At 54.7% G+C, this 21223-nt stretch overlaps 2 protein-coding genes across 2 annotated transcripts; both read right to left on the reverse strand.

Moving 5' to 3' along the window:
• Nucleotides 1-637: 637 nt before the first annotated feature.
• On the reverse strand, nucleotides 638-2934 carry DNAL4 (dynein axonemal light chain 4; the record flags this gene model as incomplete). The annotated part of the gene is made up of 3 exons (XM_079549111.1): nucleotides 638-802; nucleotides 2000-2083; nucleotides 2863-2934. The coding sequence occupies 3 exons, from the start codon at nucleotides 2932-2934 to the stop codon at nucleotides 638-640; spliced, it is 321 nt and encodes a 106-aa protein (XP_079405237.1).
• Nucleotides 2935-8919: 5985 nt separating this feature from the next.
• On the reverse strand, nucleotides 8920-13606 carry NPTXR (neuronal pentraxin receptor; the record flags this gene model as incomplete). Its single annotated transcript, XM_079549253.1, has 5 exons — nucleotides 8920-9144; nucleotides 9410-9589; nucleotides 9966-10210; nucleotides 10341-10563; nucleotides 13052-13606. The coding sequence occupies 5 exons, from the start codon at nucleotides 13604-13606 to the stop codon at nucleotides 8920-8922; spliced, it is 1428 nt and encodes a 475-aa protein (XP_079405379.1).
• Between the last annotated feature and the right edge of the window lie 7617 nt (nucleotides 13607-21223).

Below are 21223 nucleotides of genomic sequence, written 5' to 3' on the forward strand. Positions count from 1 at the left end.
ATGCAGTGGGTGAGAAAGGAGGGGGTAGCTTGCATAGCAGCCTCCTACATCCAGGCAGCTCAGCTGTCCTCCCAAATCAAGCAGAAAAGGGTAAAACAAGCCTAATTCCCCACAGCTAACACCTCCACGGACAACCCAAAGGGACACCCTTGACACAGCCAGCTCTGCGTGGTCATTTAGAAGACAGGAAGGTGGGGCTGTTAATAGGGAGGAAAGAGGCACTGGTCAGAACCATACCACACATAGCCAGGGAGGCAGAGAAGAGAGGACACAATGTAGAACAAGTGGGAGGAAAAAACTTAGGACTAGATAGCACCTTTTCTGCTCCTCTTCGCCTTCACAGTGCTGCTGCATGGTGTGTCATGAGATTACCTATTTAAACACCTCCTTCTTGTTTAAACTCAAACACCAAAGAAAGAGCCACAGACAGATCAGAAATCCCATGAGCGAGGACAGGCTTAGCAAGTTATATACACACACACACCCCAAATATACGCATCCCATAGAACTGTTATGTCAGTATGGAAAGAAATCTTGATGTTTTAACTATTAAAAATAAAGCCCCACCTCCACATTGTACAAAATCTGTGAAGGAAGAAATCTCCTGTATGCAGCGAGTCTGCGAGCCAGCCAGATGTCAGGAGCACTTCCAGACACACACAGCCAGGCTGCCACCAAAGAACATGTACAGCAGATTCTTCACCTCGTGAGTGATCTCAAAGCCAAACCCTTCCCCAATCACCACGTGCCAGGAAGACCCAAATTTCTTGTCCATCATCTCTTTGATCATCTTGGCAGCACTCTGCAGAACGAAGGAAAGTGTAGGGTGAGACAGAGCAAGCAGCAAGTTTCCGTGCAAACATCCCCCTGCTATTCCTCTCTAATAAAGTACTCAAGCCAAGGCAACAGGTATACAGCTGCACTGAGCAAACTGGAAGCTCCTCAGGGCTGTGCCAAAGGCTAAAGCAGCTTACTGTTTGCAGCAGCCTCCAACACAGCAGCTAGGAGAAATTAAACAACTACATCTAGCAGGCATTTTTCTCATTCACACAGTCTGAGAGAGAAGCAAGAGCTGTTTTTGATGGTGGTGGAGTTACGCTGGGCACGCTGAGCATGGTAGGAGATTCAGGTCACTAAGCTGCAGCTATTTTTACATGAGTCCATTTATATATATATTTTTCCAGCTAATTACCAAAACAATGAAACTAGGCTGACTTTTAGAAGGCTTGCTTCTCTAAGATCACACCCTGTTAGGTCTAGAAAAGGAGAACAGAAGATTTTGCAGTGACACTTGTTGTCTCAGGCATGAGGGGACAGAAGGAATCTCCTGCTCTGTAGCTTTGCCTCACTCCAGCACAGAGCTCCTCTAGCACAAGCAATCTGTGCCCTGCCCATTGAGCAAGTGTGTTTCATTCATCTTTCTACCTCAAAGATGAGGGTAATATTTCAAAAGACTGTAACTCCTCCATCACACCCTATCTACGTGTTCTCAGTAATTTCATTCAAGAGGCTGAAAGCTGACAGGGAAGACTGAACAGACTGTACCTAAAGGTTCAAAGAGCTTAATTTGCTCGTTTCCAAAATAAGAGTCTCCTCCCTGCCCTGATGGGGATGATCTTGTTCAACGCTGACAGATGGACCCACATTTTGGGACAGGCCACTCTCACACAGTTTTGACACAGGCCCTCAGGACAGACAGGACATTTTATGAACAGAGAAGAAGCTCACAGAGAAGGAAGGAGATAAGGTTTGTGAGGCGGCATCGCTCTGTGACTCATCTTTGCTTCCTGCATGAAAGCAAACAGCTAGTACAGATCTCACTCACAAAAGCAACTACATCTGAGATCTAGCCAAGCTGTCTCTTTCTGCCCTTGCTCAGAACAGAAACTGAGTAATCTGTCAGTATGTGATTCTGCTGTGCCCTACAGCTCCAGCCCTGCTCCTGCAGACTCCTTGAGCTGCAGTAACAAAAGGTTGGCCTGATGGATTCAGCTCATACCTCATTGTTCGTGGCATATTTCTCACACGCTGTGACACACAGCTCCATGGCCTCTACGCGCATCTCCTCCGGCATGTCTGTGTGCTGCAAAGAGCAAACAAGAAAGAGGAACTGAGCAGAAAAATAAAGGCTAGACAGAAGACAACAGAAAACAGCCCTTATGTTGCCCACGCTGTCACAGAGCCCAGACTGCTGGCACGGACACAAGGCAGCTACTCCACGTGACGTTCAGTGTTAGCTTAAAGCAGATCATCATCAGCGATACAGGCTTGTCAGAATACCAAGCATTAGAATGATTAATATGAAAATGGCTGATTACTACACTGACTGTCCATTCTTTCCTTTGTCCCAGTCCATGCAAAATTGTTCTCTTCCAAATTTAAGACTAGCATAAAAGTAAGCATAGCTTAAAGGAGGAGATAAATAGTTTTTCAGTGCTAAAATGAAGAGAAAGCACTGCTTCAACCGTCCTTAGTTATGGCTATAAGCATAACAGAAGTCTAAATTACACAGTCTTTTCTGCTATCTAGCTGGCTAAGATCATTTATTCCTGCTCCTCTAAACAGAATAAAAGCAAGTTGTGTCTAGCAACATGAGCAGAGGGCTCCAAAGGCGGCATGTGTGGAACATTAGATGATTGCTTTGTGCCACGCTCCCCTGGCTGACTGATTTCCTTGCCTGATGGACAGGCAGAAGAAATGGTGGTGACTGAATTAATCCTGAATCAAGGAACAGCTAGGGTACAGCACAGCTCTCACAGCAGCTGTCAGTGGGAGAAATCTTATTTTGGAAGGTAGGGAAGAACAAAGGTAGCACTGCATATCTGTAACACTGCTAAAGACATAACTCATTTTCCTTCTTACCCTAATCAGTGGAAAGCTGTGCAGTCTTTTATAATCAGCTTCCTCCTTCTTCCCCTCCCCAGTGTCAGCCATGGTCTTTCCCCAGTGACCCCGGGAAGGGGCAGGGGTCTGAGATGGAGATCAGCAAGGCCCTGCAGTGCAGATGGCTCAGGGAGTGTGCCTCTGAGGATCAGCAGTGGGGAAGCTTCCCAGCCCAGAGGACACCGCTTAAACAGAAACAAACAAACAACAAATAGGAGACAAGAAGAAAGCTTTGCATTAAAATGGAAGGCAAAAACTATTACAAGAATGCTGTCCCTACTTCCACTTACTCACTGTATCACAGTAACTTCTTCACACCCCATGCAATCAGAGAGCTGTCACACAACACATTAATGCAAACAAATTTTAAAAACGTATCATTTCCCATAGGTGAGACTTCAGGATGGCAGCATTTCCCAGAAGCACCAGCCCAGCTTGAGGGACATGCCAAGTCAGGGCAACACTTCCCACAAACAACGAGAGGGCATCAACCATGACCGGTCTGGTACACCACAAAGTGCACGTGTATGTGAGGAACAGGATCCGGTGTTCAACAGAACACCTCAGCCCTCGTTGGGGCACTCGCTATTCTCACCCCCAAGGTATCTGCCAGCTGGGGATTCCCGTACAGGAAAGCACCAGGCCGCTGCTTCAGGCAAATCAGCCAACCACAGCCTGGGCACGGCAGCCCAGCCAACTCCGAGCCTTCCCCTGCGGCCTGCCCCGGCTCTCTCGCTCACAGCGAGGTGCCTCCCCTCCCGCTTGGTCTGAGGGCAGCCTGGCTGGGGCGGCTCGGTAAAGCACGCCACAGCACCGGCCGCGTGGCTCCAGAGCCCGAAGAGCTGCGCCGGGAGGGAGGAAAAGAGGGCCGGGAGCGGAGCGAGGCCTCAGCTACGCCGCCGCCGCGGCCCGCACCGGTTGCTAAGGAAGAGCCCCGGCTGTCTTAGCAACCGCCACCGGAAGCCCCGCCTCCCCGCCGCCCATTGGCTGCCAGCGCGCCGCCCGGCTCACCCTATTGGCGGAGGGGGCTTGGGCCGCGCGGCGTGGGGTGTCCGCGGCGTGCCTGTGCTGAGCCACCGCCTGGGGGTGGGGGCGGGGAGTGGCTTCAATGCGGAGCGTGTTTGGGGATGTGGTTCCGTCTTTAGTTTTGAGTAGGATCGCAGGCACATTTAGGTCGGAAAGGCATAAATGATCCAGCCCAAACGCCAGCCCACCCGCACCATACACTGACCATGTCCTCAGTGCCACATCCACACGGCTCTGGAACACCTCCAGGGACAGTGACTGCACCACCTCCCTGGGCAGCCTGTGCCACTGCAGCACCGCTCTTATGGAGAATAAATCTTTCCTCATATCCAACCTGAACCTCCCCTCGTGCAATTTGAGGCTATTCCTTCTCATCCTATCACTGTTACCTTGTAGCAGAGGCCTACTTCCACCTCATCACGACCTCACAGAATCATGGAATCACAGAATGGCCAGGGTTGGAAGGGACCTCAAGGATCATGAATCTCCAACCCCCTGCCACATGCAGGGCCACAAACCTCCCCATTTAATACTAGACCAGGCTGCCCAGGGCCTCATCCAACCTGGCCTTGAACACCTCCAGGGACGGGGCATCCACAGCCTCTCTGGGCAGCCTGTTCCAGCACCTCACCCCTCTCTGGGTAAAGAACTTCCCCCTGACGTCTGACCTAAATCTCCCCTCCCTCAACTTAAAACCATTTCCCCTCGTCCTACACATATCAACCCTTTCAAAGAGTTGATTCCCCTCCTGTTTGTAGGCTCCCTTTAGGTACTGAAAGGCTGCCATGAGGTCACCCCGCAGCCTTCTTTTCTCCAGGCTGAACAAGCCCAGCTCCATCAGCCTGTATTCATAGGGGAGGTGCTGCAGTCCCCTGATCATCTTGGTGGCTCTCCTCTGGACCCTCTCCAACAGCTCCCTGTCTTTCTTGTACTGAGGGCTCCAGATCTGGGCACAGTACTGCAGATGGGGCCTCACAAGAGCAGAGTGGAGGGGGACAATCACCTCCCTGTCCCTGCAGGCCACCTCTCTTCAGATGGAACCCAGGATACCATTTGATTTCCGAGCTGCAAGAGCACACTGCTGGCTCATGTTAAGCTTTTCATGCATCAAGACCATCCATCAAGATTTCAAGCTACGGCAGGGGAGATTCAGGCTGGACATTAGGAAGTATTACTTTTCAGAAAGGGTGGTCAGGCACTGGACTGACACCAGAGTGCCCAGGGAGGTGGTGGAGTCACCGACCCTGGGGGTGTTCAAGGAAAGGCTGGATGTTGTGTTGAGGGACATGGTTTAGTGGGAGCTATTGGGAATAGGTGAACGGTTGGACTGGATGATCTTTCAGGTCTTTTCCAACCTTGGTGATTCTATGATTCTATGATTCTAAGACCCCCAGGTCCTTCTCCACAGGGCTGCTCTCGAGGACCGCTCCTTCCAGTCTGTATAGATACCGGGGATTCCTCCAGCCCAAATGCAAAACCTTGCACTTTGCTGTGTTGAACTTCATCAGGTTCACCCGGGCCAACCTTTCAAGCCTGTTGAGGTCCCTCTGAATGGCATCCCTTCCTTCCACCGTGTCAACCGCACCGCTCAGCTTGGTGTCATCAGCAAACTTGCTGAGGGTGCACTCGATTCCATCATTGATGTCATTGATAAAGATGTTAAAGAGCACCTCCTTTCAAGTAGAGTCACCTCATCACTGTAGAGTGATGAGGTTTCCCCTGAGCTCTTCTCCAGACTGAACATCCCCAGTTCCTCCAGCCGCTCCCCATCAGACTTGTGCTCCAGACCCCTCACAGCTCTGCTGCCCTTCTCTGGACACACTCCAGGGCCTCCATGTCTTTCTTTAGTCAGGGGCCCAGAGCTGAGCACAGAACTCAAGGTGCAGCCTCACCAGAGCTGAGTACAGAGGGACGGTCACCTTCCTGCTCCTGCTGGCTGCACTATTTCTGATACAAGCCAGGATGCTGTTGGCCTTCTTGGCCACCTGGGCACACTGCTGGCTCATGTTCAGCTTTTCATTCCCCAGCACCTCTGTGTCCTTCTCTGCAGGGCTATTCTCAACAAGTTCTTCTCCCAGTTCATACTCATATCTGCCCTGACCCAGATGCAACACCTTGCATTTGACCCTGCAGAACCTCATTAGGTTCTCATGGGCCCAAAATCTCAGTCTAAAATTAATACAGGTGAAGGAAAATACAGGTCTGGGATCTCACTTTCTGTTCCCCGGTCACCAAGAGTGATGTCTGGCTCTCCATCAGGGCACATCCTTGTCATGCAGGACATGTCCAGGGCCAGATTGTTCACATGGTATCCTGTTGGTGTGTATGTGAAATGTCCTCCCAGCAGCTGCAGAGCGAAGGCAGCCCTACTCACCCAACACCCATCCATCCAAGCAGAGCCCAGGGCTGCTATTGCCCTGACAGCGCTGGGAGGACAGTGTTGCAGTGATCATTTCTCTTCCCTTTGCCTTCATTGCTGCCGGTGACAGAAATGAAATGCTGCCTCCAGTCCCCTCCCTCCATGACAGTTGCAGTCTTCCTGCAGTTGGGGCCGATTCCTTTTCCTTTTTCTCCTTTGCAGGCATGGGCCTCTTGCAACGAGGCGCTAAAACCATCGAGAGAAAGATAAAAGCTGGGAGATCAGCCTTTTTGTGTGTGTGCGCATGTGTGTGCAAAGGAGATAATTAGGAACAGAATCTCTGGGAAGAAGATCTTTCCATCATTACCCTATCTCCAGGCAGCTACTCTAATCTCTCTGGGGATACAGCGCTTTCAAGCACCGTATTCTTTCTGTGCTTTTTTTAATGCTTTAATCCCTGTGTAGTTCACCCACTTTTGCTGGGAAGCAGCAAGTCGGTGCGAGCTCTGTCTGAGGCTGTGTGTTGTATGCGAGCGTTTGCGTGATGTTGCCTGCAATTAATTGTGCTTTGGTTTTGATCAGTGTGGTTCCAGGGTAGCCGGGGGAGGAGGGGAAATGTTCCCCATGGGAAACCCTGGCACTGTTCAGCATAGCCTGAATTCATACCTCTGTGCTGGTAAAACAACAACGTGCCACTGATGCACGGCAGCATCAGGTTGCATTGCAGTGCCCATCATTGGCTGGGAAATGGGGACACAGCCAGCTGTGTGTCACCACAGCACAGCCCTGCTGAGCCTTCCTGCCTGCAGGAGGACATGGAGGCAATTAGAGCAGCCCCCCATCGTTAGGACAAAGTGGGCTCATCGTGGTGGCACCCACTGGGACACATTGCAGCCCAGCTCCCAGCTTGGGAATTACAGCATTTTCTCCTCAAGCCTCATAATTAATGGCTTCAGAGCTTCATAATTAATAGTGTCAGCATCCAATATGTCTTTGCAGAGGTGTCGAGCCATAGCATGCTCTCAGCACAGCTGTTACACCTCTCCTTCATTAACCCTCCTAAGAACCATCTCATTTTCCCTTGTCTTAGTGCACAAAGCATTGTTTTCCAGCATGCTGCCCTCAGAGAGACACAGCTCTTTTCCTCAGTGGCTCTGCTTAATTTAGAAGCCAGCAGCATCTGTAAGCCGCTGCAATTATTCTTTGCAACCCCATCGATTTTTTCGCCTCCTGCCATCTCCCCAGCTGCTTTCCTAAACCCCATAACCAGTTTTTGCTTCTCATAGGGCACAGACAACCAAAACCCACACCTTGCTTCTCCTTCTCCACCCAGTTACAGAATACGCAGCCACAGAACATCAGGGCTGAGGCCTCACTGAGAATGGAAATCAAATATTTATTCCCATTCTTGATTTCCTGCCTCTTAACTAGTTTTTAATCTCTCCATAATGACTTCATTTCCTTAAGAGCCTTATTCGGGGGAGTTTGCCATAAGCCTTTAAAATGCCTGGGTAAATTATAGCCTTTCCATGTCCCCCGTTCAGCCCAATTGCCTCCAAGCCCCCAGGAGAGAGCCTTAGGTGAGAGCTGCAGAGCATCCTGCAGCCCTGAGCTCCCAGAGCTCTGCTGCCTTCCTCCAGGCATACACCCAATATCCCCACAGGGATTTTTGCCTTCTTTTTCCACCAGGTTTGCAGCCCCACGAGGCTCTGACAGACACGCCACGTTTATTGCCCACAGCCAGCGTTACAAAAGAAATGTCCCAACACGACACGGCCACGCACAAGCGAGCGACTGGGGGGGTGGGAGGGGTGGCATGAAGATCACAGTGTTTCCCACTCGGCACAGAGGCTGCACTGCATCCCCACTGCATCCCCCCCACCCTGGTGGGTTGTCCCCTCTGCCCCCCGGTCCCTGGGCAGGAGGTGCAAAGTGGGACATGCTGGGCTTGGAGGAGTGCTGGAAGCTGGACATCACACCGTGAGACCCCCCCAAAAAAACCCCTGGCATAGACATATTGAGACACCAGCAAGGAAACATCACATCCTCAGGCACTCTCTGAGGCCACCAGCATCCCCAGCCCCAGCCAGCTCAAAGCAGGGGCCAAGGCACGGGTGAGGCCAGCACCCCTGCAAGTAGCTCAGCCCCAAAAGGCTGGGGGGCAATGGGGCACACCTCTCCCCGTGCCCCTTTTCCTCACTTTTGCTTCATTTCCTCCACCCTGACCAGGGCTGGGTGCATGAGGATGAGTCTCTGACCCTCTTTCCCTGCCTTATGTGGCACAGGGAAGGCTTAAAATAAAAGAAATAGATCCCACTCACAGGACTTTTTTCATCCTATGGGGGGAGGACGATTCTGGAGAATGGCTGATGGAGAAGAAGGGCTCGGAGGGAGCAGGCTCACAAAACCAGACGTCAGGGCGATGAAAATAAAGAAGTGTAGGGGATGTCCCACTCCCAGCCCCCCCATATCCCCAGTGCCCGGGGCCCAAAACAAAACAGGGCAAGGTGAGAGGCAGGAGGAGCGAAGGGCTGCCGTGGGACCTCCCCTGAAGGCCTCGAACATCGCCCCATCATAGGGTGGTGGTGGTGGTGAGAGGGTCTCGTTGATCTGGGAGGGTTGGAAGGGCAGCCTGGAGCTGAGAGTGTCGTTCACGCCTTCCTCCCCTCGTCGCAGGCAGTGAAGGCTGCCTTGCTGGCCCCTCCAAAGACCTCGACAGCCTGGTCGTCCCACTGGATGACGTTGCCTTGAAGGTGCGAGGTACAGTTGGCCAAGGCCAGGATCTCCGCTGGAGCCAGCATGTGGTCCCAAACAGCAAAATGGGCCAGCTCCCCCACAAAGGCCTGCGTGGCATCGAAGCGACCGCCCAGAGTGTCCTGGGGACAGGAGGAGAGCAGGGACAAGGGGATGAGTTGGGGAGAGGGAGGGATCCGCGTGGAGGTGGAGGTGAAGAGGGACAGGAAAGGGAAGAGGAAAAGATGTTGAGGACAAGAAACCCACCTGGGTGTTGGATGAGAAGGCAGAGAGCCCTCATATCTGAGCCCCACAGTCCCCACCCCGGGCCCCATTTGGGGCTGCCTCTGCCCAAACTCCGTTTGGGAATGCTCACACCCATAGCAACCGATAGGCTGCAGCAGGTACCTGCTCCTGGCCCAGGATGATGACGCCCTGTGGCTTGATGGCGTGCCAGGAAGCCAGGTTCTCACCGGAGCCCCGCTGCTCACCGTCCTGATACGCCGACCACTTGCCATCACGAGTGGTCCATGCCACACAGACGTGGTGCCAGGCTTTGTCCTTCAGGCTCAGCGGCAGCTGGGCAACCTGTGGGTAGAAAGCAAGAGAATGAAACTCACTGGGGCTGCCAATGGGCCCCAGCATATCCCACTGAGGGACTCAGAACTGTTGCTTCTCTCCATCAAGACCCACTAGGCAGAGCTGTCCTCCCCATGCCCTTCCTCCTTGTGGTCCCCCATGCCACCTCCCACGGAACTCACTTAGGATCACAGAATCGCAGACTGGCTTTGGGTTGGAATGGCCATTGAAGACCATTCATTTCCAACCCTTGCCATGGGCAGGGCTGCCAGCCACAAGATCAGGCTGCCCAGGGCCCCTTTCAACCTGGCCTTGAGCACCTCCAGAGATGGGGAATCAACCTCCAAGAACTGGGATGGAGAGAGCGTGGGAAGGCTGGGCTGACCTTGTCATTGATGAGCAGCTCCAGGGGGTTGCTGCCCCACTCAAGCAGCACGATCTCGTTGGCTTGGCTGGGGACAGAGTAGGAGAAAGGGGTGCCGAGCCCTGACAAGGCCTTGGACTTCAGCCACAGGCAGATGGTGAAGGCATAGAGCTCCGGCAGGCTCTTCTTCATGCGGGCGTACATGTAATTGTTCTGCACCGGGATAGTCACCTTGAAGGCATCAGGAGGGCTGTAGCTTGGAGCTCCTGCATGCCACAGATGGGAGGAGAGAAGAGAAGGGTGAGGAGTAAAGGTGCCCATCCCGCGCTCCTCCAGGTTTGCCCTTGGATTCAGTGTCAGCCCACGCCTCCTCTGTCCCCCTTGGGCAGCACTCACCGTGCTCCAGCTCCGCCACTCGGTTCTGCAGGGCACTGAGTTCCTTCTCGATGTCGTGCTGCTGCTGGCTGCGGTCCGTGTTGGCGGCGTGCCTCTCCTTCTGCAGGGCGAGGATCTTGGCCAGGAGCTGCTCCTCCAGCTGCTCCATCTTGCTGTGCAGCGCATCGCGGGCGAGCGCTGGGGCGGTGGGCGCTGACCCGTTGGGGCGGGATGGCAGCTCCTGCTGCGCTCGGCGGCGGGGTGAAATTCAACATCATGTCAGCATGGAAGGTTAAATCGTGATATGTCAACCCACGACACCATGCGGACCACAGGGACCACGTCAACCCATGACACCATGGGGACCACAACCCAGGATCTTGCCCAAGGGCTTTGTCCCATCAGCCTCTGGTACAAAATGGGGTTGGTCACGTTGGTTGCTCTCAATGACTTTTGGGAGCTCAGGTCGCCCTGCTGCTCGCTTGCTGTTGTGGCACGGCTGAGCAATCCTCTTAGCCCAGCTCAGCCCATGTGCGTGGGTGCGTGCACACGTGCCAGGTCAGCAGGTAGCTCTCCGTCAATGTAAAGCCGGCATCGCCCATCTGCTGGCAAAGCCCCAGCTACCAGGATGTGTGCCAAGAGGAACGGGGTCAGCAGTGGCACTCGGGGACACCTCCAGTCCCCAAGGCTGATGGCAGTGACCCCCCTGCCCTGTCCACACCTCCCTGTAGCTGAGCCAGGCTTGGGCAGGGAGGATGTGGCCTCCACGGATGGGAACGGCAGGGGAAAGTAGCAGGGAGAGGAAGCGAGGAGATGGTGTTGGCGTGAGCACAAATGGACCCGGACCAGGCGGGAGCACGCTGAGGCTGGAAATGAAGAGATGCTGCCGAGTGCCAGCAAAGCTCTGGGCTTTGGAAGAGCCTCTAGCAGGGACAGCCAAGGCAAAAACCCTCCGTGGGTTTTGCAAAGAAAACCAAAGAGAAAAGCAAAAATCAATGGCGAAGGTGCATGGGGGGCAGCTCCAGCATCCACCTTTGTGCAGGGATGCTCTTGCAGAGAGCAAAGACTCTCCAGGAGGGAAGAGTGCAGGTGGCACCCGCAACTCCAGTCACCCCACCCCATCCCTGAGGCTAACCACCCCAGTGGGATGTGGGGACACGGGACCATCTCAGCCCCCCAGCTCCCAGCCTGCACTGCATCTCCATAAGCACCTCCAAGCACGCTTCTCCCCAGTTCTTTGCGAAACACTTAATTATAGCTGTGCAGCTGTTATTTACCAATTTGGGGAGGGCTCCCATCTGCCGCCACAGCACGGGCAGCTGGGGAGTGGGCAGCGGGAGCGGGGGAGGTGCATGGCACACGTTGGCCACCAGAGCTGGAGAAAAGATTGAAAGCTGCCAGGTAGCGCTCAGCGCGTGAAATGTCAGCGGCTGCGGGGGGGCTCGGGCGGTGCTCATTGTTGGGCACAATGCACTTTCGTTTATGTAAGGGGATCAGAGCCTTCATTTACTAATGCGTTGGCAAATCTGCTCCTCGTGGCTTCCCTCCCCCCCGTGCCGGCATTCAACTAAGTGGGGAGAGCAGGGCTGGGGACAGGTGCCCCCTGTGGGGCCCATCGCTGGACACTTCCCCCACTTGTGTGCCCGCCCCTTGCTGGCACAGCATTCCATGCCCCCACCGCTGCACCACAAGGGACGGGGGTTTCCTTGGAGGAGCCAATCCAGCAGCACATCTCCATCACCCTTGGGTCTCGCTTGGAGCTGTCAGTGTTTGGGTGTCCATACCCATATCCATCACTTTGCTGCCAACAGCCAGAGCATCACCCCCAGGCTAGCCCCCCAAGGAGGTGTCCTCCATCCACACCTCTCCATTTCAATCTCTTTATACCTTATGAGGCCCAGATGCATGGATGACCCTTTGCCATCTCCTTGCCTGAACCCTCTGTTGTTAATGAAGTTCATGGGGCACTGGCTCTCAACGTGCCACTGTGCTGATAGAGAGGAACAGGATGGCAATGGGAACCAGGTGGGATGGGGTTGAGGTTGATGTGAAACTCCTGGCAGGTGGCTGTGGCCCCAACTGACCTCCAGGTCAACACATTGTCCCTGGAGCAATGGCAATCTGGGGGAAATAACCCAAGAAAAGCAAGCCTCCACATGCCCGAAGCTTGCCTGCTTCACCCCGCTGCATCCGTTCCCCCAGCGTGGACACTTCTCCCTGCCAGCCTCCAGGTAACCATGAACCCCCACCAGGTTTGTGTGGCCACTGAACCCATCCTAACCCCAAGGAATGGACAAATGGACACTGACCCCAGGATGGGCTGACACCATGGTAGAGATGCTCGGGGGGAGCAGGTGTGGGTTGGGGTCTTTCCCAACTCTTCAACCCCTCTGGGTTGGGGGGCTACGCTCACACTTTCCATTGTAAGGAGCCCCGCTTTATGGCCATGATGGAGCTGAGCAGGAGGGCAGCATCTGGACACAGTCCATGGTTCCCACATTGGGCAGCGGCTGGTCAGGAAGTGATGTCTGGGGCCACCCGCTATGGGGGGAATGGGCGGGAGGCAAAGGGCGAGCACTGAGGGACCCCCATCCCCTGAGCAGGGACCGCGATGCCGGGAAGGGGGGCAAGGAAGACCTTCCCAAAGCCCCCCAGGGGTGGCGGGAACATCGGGAGGGGAAAGAGCAGGTTTTGGGGGGGATGGGCTTGGGGGATTCCCCCGGCCTCCCCACCTCGATCCGGTCGATGCGCTCCTGCAGGGCGCGGACGGCGTCCTCCAGCTCTCGCACGGCGGGCGGCTCGGCGGGGGGGTGCCCCATGGTGCCGGGCCGGGGGGCGGCGCGGAGCCCGGCAGCGGGGGGAGCGGCGTGGAGGCCGCCCTCGCAGCGGCTCAGCTTGCCCGTCAGCTCGCGGATGGTCTCCTGGTCCATGCGGATGCGCTCCTTCTGCTCCAGCGCCGTGCGGCGCAGCTGTGCCGCGGCGCTGCGCAGCGCCAGCAGCTCTTCGGGGCCGGCGGCGGCGGGGCCGGGGGCGGCCGCGGGGCACTCGGCGCTCAGCGGAGTGCAGACGAAGCGGCTGAACAGCGGCGTCGAGCCCGTGAGGCGAGGCCCGGCGCTGGCCAGAGCCTCGGCGGGGCCGTGCAGCGCTCCCAACCCCTTGTCGGCGGCGGGGAGCAGCGCGGCGGCGGCCGAGTCATTGTCGGCGGCGGTGGGAGCGGCGGGGGCGGCGGTGCCCGCCGGGTGGACGCTGGCGATGATGCAGATGATGGCCCCCAGGAAAGCCAGCATGCCCGCCGCCAGCAGCACCGCCAGAAACTTCAGGGTGGCAGCGGCGTGGGGGGCCCGAGCCCGCGGACGGCGAGAAAACAAAACGGGGACGGAGGGAAGGAGGAAGGGAGGGATGGAAGGAAGGATGGATGGAAGGATGGATAGATGGAAGGATGGATGGATGGATGGATGGATGGACGCACGGACGGAGGGACTGGCAGCAGATGGAGAAACGGACGCTACCGGCAGCAACAGCACCGGCGGCGGGCCCCGCCGCGCCGCGCTTATATCAGCCGGAGCCGCACGCACCGCCCCCGCCGCCGCCGGGCCGCCCCCACCGTTCCGCCGGGAACGGGAACGGCAGCGCCGGCGCTGCCCGCGGTCCGAAGCGCCGTGCGGCTGTTCGGGAAGGAGATGTGGGGCTGCTCGGGGAGCGGGTGCGTGCAGCCGGCCCACTCTTTCCATCCGTCATGTGAATGAGGCACCTCAGGCACCTGCTTGTTCCTTGCTTAGTACTCGAGTGCACAGCGCAGCGCATCAAGATCATAGAACCATTAAGACTAGAAAAGACCAGGAAGATCACCCAGCCCAACCGCCAGCCCACCCCCACCATGCCCACTGACCACGTCCCTCAGTGCCACATCCACACGGCTCTGGAACACCTTCAGGGACGGTGACTGCACCACCTCCCTGGGCAGCCCGTGCCACTGCAGCACCGCTCTTTCTGAGTTTTCCCTAGGATCCAACCCGAACCCTCCCTAGTGCAACTTGAGGCCATTCGTTCTCATCCTATAAGAGCAGTGAGGTGAAAGCGATCAGCTCAATTACATCACACCCAGCCCCAAACCACACACTGGGATGAGAAGGTTCCTAACACTAATCCTAACCTAACCAACCTCTCCATGGAGCCACAGTACATACACGTGGCACAGCCCTGGTGCTCAGTGGCAATGAAACCTTCAGCCTGGAGCAAGCAGTTCAGGCAGATTTACCATCTGCAATTAGTGCTCAAATGGCACCTCTGGGGGGCAGGCACCCCCAAAACATGGGTGGGTCCTAAGGTGGGATGGGAAAAGGTGTTGGGGCCTCAGGCTGGGGATTTAAGGGGAAGTTTTTCACTCAGAGGTGGTGATGCACTGGAACAGGTTGCCCAAGGAGGTTGTGGATGCCCCATCCCTGGAGGCATTCAAGGCCAGGTTGGATGTGGCTCTGGGCAGCCTGGTTTGGTGGTTGGCGACCCTGCACATAGCAGGGGGGTTGAAACTGGATGATCTTTACGGCCCTTTTCAACCCAGGCCATTCTGTATGATATATAGATTCTATATACGATTTACCCAGGGGATGATCCAACACAGTGCCCCCAGCCCAAGCCAAGAGCCTTCAGCCCATCCTACATGCAGACCTCTATTCCCAGCTCTCGCGTTCCCACCAACACGGCTTACATCACCCCCCACTGGTACAGATCTGCCTGTGTGCTCAGGAAGAACCTCACTGGAGGTATAGCTGCGTCCAGCCCCAACTTGTGGGCCAAAGATGGCTCTATTGGCCACTCCACTGGCCAGTAGCACACGGAGACACGGCCAACCCAACAGCACAACGCAAGCGGCACTGAGCCTCGGCCACATTCTGTTTGGGTGGACAGTGCTCCCTGCTGCCATTGAGCCAAGGCACGTCACTGCTGGAGAGCTGCCCCGCCACTCTCGTAGCTGTGGATGCACCGCGGGGCCCTTCCAGGAACGACTCAACTCCTGGCATCCTCTGTGCATTTCTATGGGCTCCAGCCCAACACGGTGCTTTGGGGCTGTGATTGTGCACATTGAGTGTTTCTTACAGTAAGACAACAGCAGCTTTTGGAATGTAACAATTTATTGGGGTTATTATTATTATTTTTTTTTGTGTGTGTGTGTGTGTGTCTTTTTTTTTCCTTTTTTTTTTAAATTTTTTTTAAATTTTTTTATTTTTTTTAACTCCCCATTTCTGGCATCGATACAATATTCAAGAGCAGCAGAAAGAACAAAATGTACAAGAGAATACAAGAGTCATCAGCACAACCCCCACCCCAAACCTGGAGCCAACCGCTTCCGTGTGGGGGCAGCTGGGCAGGGGCGATCCCATCGCCCCCCACCGTGTCCCCCCCCCCTCCTCTCAGAGTTTAGCCAGCTGGGAACTGGATGGAACAGAAAACAACAAAGGCAAACGCTCTATTGAAAAATGAAAACCGCAAGACAAAAAAAAAAAAAAAAAGAGAGATATATAGATATACAATTCATCCGTGCACAATTTTTATAGGTTTTTCTTTTTCCTCCAAAATAATAATTAAAAAAAAAAAAAAAGATACATATTTGTTTTAAATTAAACAACAACGAAAAAAAAAAATGACCGCCTTCACTCTGTATGCTGAGTGAGGGAGGTAAGGAGATGGATGGGCTGCACTGGAGCCCCCAGCGCTCTGGGAGCAGCTCTGACCTTCTCTATGAGGAGGAAAAGGGCTCTAGTGCTGCCACAGCTCAGAATCTGTGGAGTTTCAGCCTATGCTTGGCACTGGGGAGGGCGAGAGGGAGAAAAGGATGAGGCAGGGCCCTGTCCTTTGTCACCGCTGGGCGGCTATCTATGCAGAAAGAAAACAAATGAAAAACAATGCTGGAACAGGGGGTCTGCTTAAAAGCATGGCCTGAGCCTCTGTGCTTCCCGGAAGGGCTGGGGACAGAACCTCTCACTGCTGGGAGGAGAAAGCTGCAGGAAGGGAGAAACCCAAGCCCTGCACAGATGGGGACCGAACCCTATGTGAGAAGGAAAGCAGAGGATGGATGGGCGGATGGATGAGCAAAGGGGGAGCAGGCAAGGATGGAGACAGCGTCTCATCTGTCCCTCCCAAAAAGAAACCATGTGCTCTGGGGTGGACCTTACAAAAAACAATAATTAAAAAAAAATTAAAAATAAAGCCACTTATTTGCTCAAACCCACAGCATCGAGATGCTTGCTGGAGCCACCTAGGGCAGGAAGCACGGAGAAGGGCACTTCCAAAGCCATGCTCAGCCCTCCTCTGTCCCCCAGCAGAGCTCTGCGGCTCCTAATGCCCAGCCCCAAACCCAGCCCTCGGCAGCACAGCGCAGAGGAGGGCGGTGGGGAGAAGGGGGTAGGGGAGAGGGAAGGGGGCATTTCTTTTATAGATTTCTATATAAAAAAGTAAATAAGATCCCAGCTCTTGCACGATTATTGGGCTATTGAAAGATGCAGCAAAAAGCAAGCGACATTGGAGTAAAAGGATGCACCAGGCAAGGAAGGAAAGGTCTTGTTGGAAGGTGGGGAAGGGGAAAATCAGCACGTAGCCAGGCACGCGCTCCAGGCTTGTTACACCTCCCTGGGGGAAGGATCTGCTCCCACGCTGCCCCACAGCAGGCAGGAGTGCGGGGACCTGGGGCAGTGTCCCTCAGCAGGGCAGAGCCCAGGGAAGACATTCTCATCCCCACCAGGAGGGACTGGGATGCGGCCACCTCCGAGCGCCAGGAGCTGCCGGAGCCCCTTTCGTGGAGACTGGCTGGGAAAGGGAGTGGAATCCCTAGGAAGACTCAGCTCACAGACAGCTCCTACCTGGTGAAGAGCAGGATTGGTGGCGTTCTATTTTGCCTTTCAATTATTATCTCATAAATCTCCCTGGGAATCTCAGAAAGGGGAGACGTGGAGAAATGCTCCCTTTTCTCTGCTGAAAACGCAATAGCGGCTCACCACAGTCTGCTCATTTTCCACGCTGGAAGGAGCTTGCATCTCTGCACACCTCTCTGGTCCCGCACTGCTCAGCGAGAAGAGCATGAGCCAGGAGGTGGCGGGTCCAAGTCGAAAGCTGTGGGAAGCACTGACAGAACTCAGAGAGAAGAGAAAATCCCCAGGAACAGCACAGGCTGCGGGAGGCAGCAGTTTGCCCATTGCCTACCGCTGCTAAGCCAAGAGAAGTCCAGGTGAGAAAATCTGTCCTAGCGTCCCCTAGAGCTGGGTGGCTGCCTTCTCCCCACACCAGATAAACGCACGACCATCTCAGATGGGGAAGCAAGTGCACCACGGTACACCTCCTTGCTTTGAAATGTTAGGACAATATTAGGACAACTCCAGGAAGCAGGAGTGGAAGAACGTGGTCCTCTCACGCAAAACCCCATTGGAGCCTTCCTCTCCCCAGAGAGAACCTGGAGAAGAGGGTGTGCATCTCAACCTCAGCAGAGCCTGAGCGCTCCTTCACCTGCCCTGAAGACGGGTGACAGTCAGGGATGGGACAGGCGGATGGGGCTGGGTTCTCTGACATGATGTGGTGAATCCTGCAAGAAAACTGCCATTCCCTACCCAACACTGGGAGAATCATAGAATGGCCTGGGTTGAAAAGGATCACAATGATCATCGAGTTTCAACCCCCCTGCTATGTGCAGGGTCGACAACCAGCAGACCAGGCTGCCCAGAGCCACATCCAGCCTGGCCTTGAATGCCTCCAGGGATGGGGCATCCACAACCTCCTTGGGCAGCCTGTTCCAGTACATCACCACCCTCTGGGTGAAGAACTTCCTCCTAACAACTAACCTAAACCTCCCCTGCTTCAGTTTAAAAAGACCCCACGGAGGGGAGGTGCATCCTCTTCCCAGATGAGCCCACCGTGCTACATCCTGCTCTGACAAGGGGAAGGGAGAAAAGGCGGCGATTTGGCAGGAAAGGTACATGCTGACCCCAAATCTTAGCAGCTTGCCGTGCATGCAAAGAAAGTCAACTGTTTCCACGTGGTGGGCCAGGAGCGGCCACTGCTGAGGGCTGCTCGGCCAGAAAAACCATTTGGAGACTCCACCTTAGCTCACAGGAGAGGAATGGGAGGGAAGGGAACTCCAACACGTGGGAGGCGCGGGCAGAGGGGGCTGCAGACAGACGGGGTTCCTCCAACACGCAACTCGCCTTCTCCACTCGGAGATCGCTGCCAGTCCCAGAATGCCTTTCCCTCCGGTTCAAGCAACCAAACACCATCCCAGACACACATGCTTCGATACTACAAAATACTCTTTTCTCTAAGGACCGCCTAATACCGCTACAGTTTGTGCAATCACCGCATTTATTATTCATTTTTAAACTCTCTCGCTCTCTCTCTCCCTGTAGAAATTTTTTTTTTAAGCTTTTCTCTTTTTTTTATGCAAAACTAATCATTTCACTTTTTCCACTCCATCATAAAATCTCCTCTAAAAACACGACGACAAGAGAACAAACATGGCACAGACACAGAGAATATCTCCCTGTTTTTGTTTTTTTTTTTTTTCCTAGGGTGTACGGGGAAGGGAAGGGGATACTTTCAAATGAACTCCTCCCCTCAACCTCAAGCCCTTTCCAAAGGGCAATGGATGGATCTTCCTTCCCATCTCCATTAAAGAGCAAGGGCAAAAACTGAGGAGGAAGAGCGTAACCCACATGAATACGAAGGTCGGTTGGCCGGCCCCAAGCGGCGCGTCCACCCGAGGGCACTTGGAGACTTCCAGATAGCAGCCTCTACCTGGAAGCAGCAGGGGATCTGTGTTCCAGATCCAGAGGTTCAGGGTTTGATTCCCACCTGGCGACGCAACCGGGCAGTGATGCGTCGCGCAGGCGGTTGAGCTGTGTCTGCAAGCTGGATGGCACTCCTTTCCTCCTCCGCAAAGAGCATGTACCGCACGAGCTTCCCCGCCACGACAGCACCCCTACCACGACCCACCGTGTGCTCTTCAGACGGTCCCCTTTGCTTGTCACTCCGGAGAAAGGCAAAACCCCTTCAACTACACAGTTCCTGCCCCCCCGCCCCTAAAGAACACCATATAAGAGACACCGGAGAAAAGAAGTCTGCCAAGCGAACGCACCTTGGCCACAACACATCGAGAGTTTCCTATTAAAGTTCCCTTTTATCTCCCACTTAAACGCTCCGATTTGTTTCAGAACCTCATTATCACAGAACAAAACACATCACCACATACACACCAAACAGCAACTGAACAACCTAAGGTGACAGGCCGGTTTGCATCCACCCCATAAAGCTCCTCTTATCCTGTAGCCTCCAAATAGTTGTGGTTTCTTGTTGTTGTTGCTTACAAGGGGAAAAAAGAGAAGCATCTCCTCGCTGATTCCCTAAGGAAGAGCTTTTCCCCAGAACTATGGACTGCTCGTCCTTGAAGCAGTGGATAGGCTATGCTCAAATAAGGGACCCTGGGTGTGCCAGGCACAGGAAAGATGCAAAAGTAAGAACACAAAGAATACAGGCAGGTATTAATACAGACACGCACACGAGTCCAACACGCTATAGGAAGCCTTAGCTTGGGTGAATGGATCAGGGAAGTCTCTTTCTCCCTGCCCCTGACTTCAGCTGTGAATGCAGCCACATCCCCAGAGCACCTGCTGAGCTCTTAAAACAAGGGAAGAGAAACAAAGAGGTGTGCCAAGGGTGGAGATCGCAGCACCTGGAGCCCCTTTGAACCCAACAAAACCCCATCCGCTGCGAGGCATTCCTGCGGGCAGGCAGCGAGGCATTCACTGCACCCACTGAGGAGCTGCAATTAGAGAGGCTCTAATTACAGTCAGTGGTCAGTCGGTCCTTCTGCCACCCCAGTTCTATCCCACAGACCGCCTCGCTGCTACCCTCAGACCACAAAATGACAGCTCCAGGCAGGAGCACTGCCAGAGCAGTCGGCTGCCAGCACCCTGTCCCTCATGCAGAAGCACCAAAGGGTCGGCTCCGCTAGTGTTCACCCGCTCAGGGCACAGCTGCAGGCCTCAGAGTGGGGAATTCTCTCCACCCTTTCCCACCTCTGCACCACAGACGTAGAAGTAAAACCCCCCTGCCCCAATCCCAGCAGTGGGGACAGGGCTAGGAGGGGAGGCTCTCCCATGGGTTGATCCATCAGCACCTTTTCCTCGCCCCTACAGCCCAACCACATGCAAGTAGAGGAGAAGGGAGAGGAAGGAGTGGCGTCTCGCCACGATGCTTAGGATAAGCAAGCCAGAAGTGGCAGGTAGAGGAGAGAGCTCGTTTGGGGCATGACAAGAGCATCAGGGAAAGAGCTGTGATCTCCCTTGCTCCTACTTGCAAGGGCCAAGGAGAAGGAATGTCTGTATCAACCCAGAGGTGCTCTCAGAGAGAGCCAGCACGCGTGCTTATGATGTGAGAGCAATTTTTTGTTAGCACCTTTGATGGCAGTTGTAAGGGGCCATTTCAGATCCTGGAAAAACAGAGGGGAACACTCCTTCCAAGACATCCTAGACAGAGAGAGGGGAGCAGGAGAGATGAGAGGGAGTGGGTAGAGCACGCCACCCACCTTGGCACCCATCCTTCCCTCTGAGGGAGCAAAAAGGTTCAGGGGAAGCTTGCTGAGGAGGCAGGAGACCACCATCTCCTCCCAGACCGAAGGACAGGTGCTTCCACTCCCACCACAGAAGGGCTGGAGGGGGAGAGGGGTATGTGATTCCCTCTCCCCCAACAAGTGCAAGTGATGAAATGCCAGGAGGAAGGTTTGGCTGGAGGCAGGCTCCCCTTCTCTCCCATTCCACCTGCAAAGCTGAGCACGCTGGAAGATGCAGGGGAAGAGGAGACACCAGGCTGCCCAAAAGTGACCATACAACTGCCAAGGTAGCACCGATAGTTGCAGGAACAGA

This window comes from Tetrao urogallus, assembly GCF_951394365.1.
Source record: "Tetrao urogallus genome assembly, chromosome: 1".
Taxonomy (NCBI): Eukaryota; Metazoa; Chordata; class Aves; order Galliformes; family Phasianidae; genus Tetrao; species Tetrao urogallus.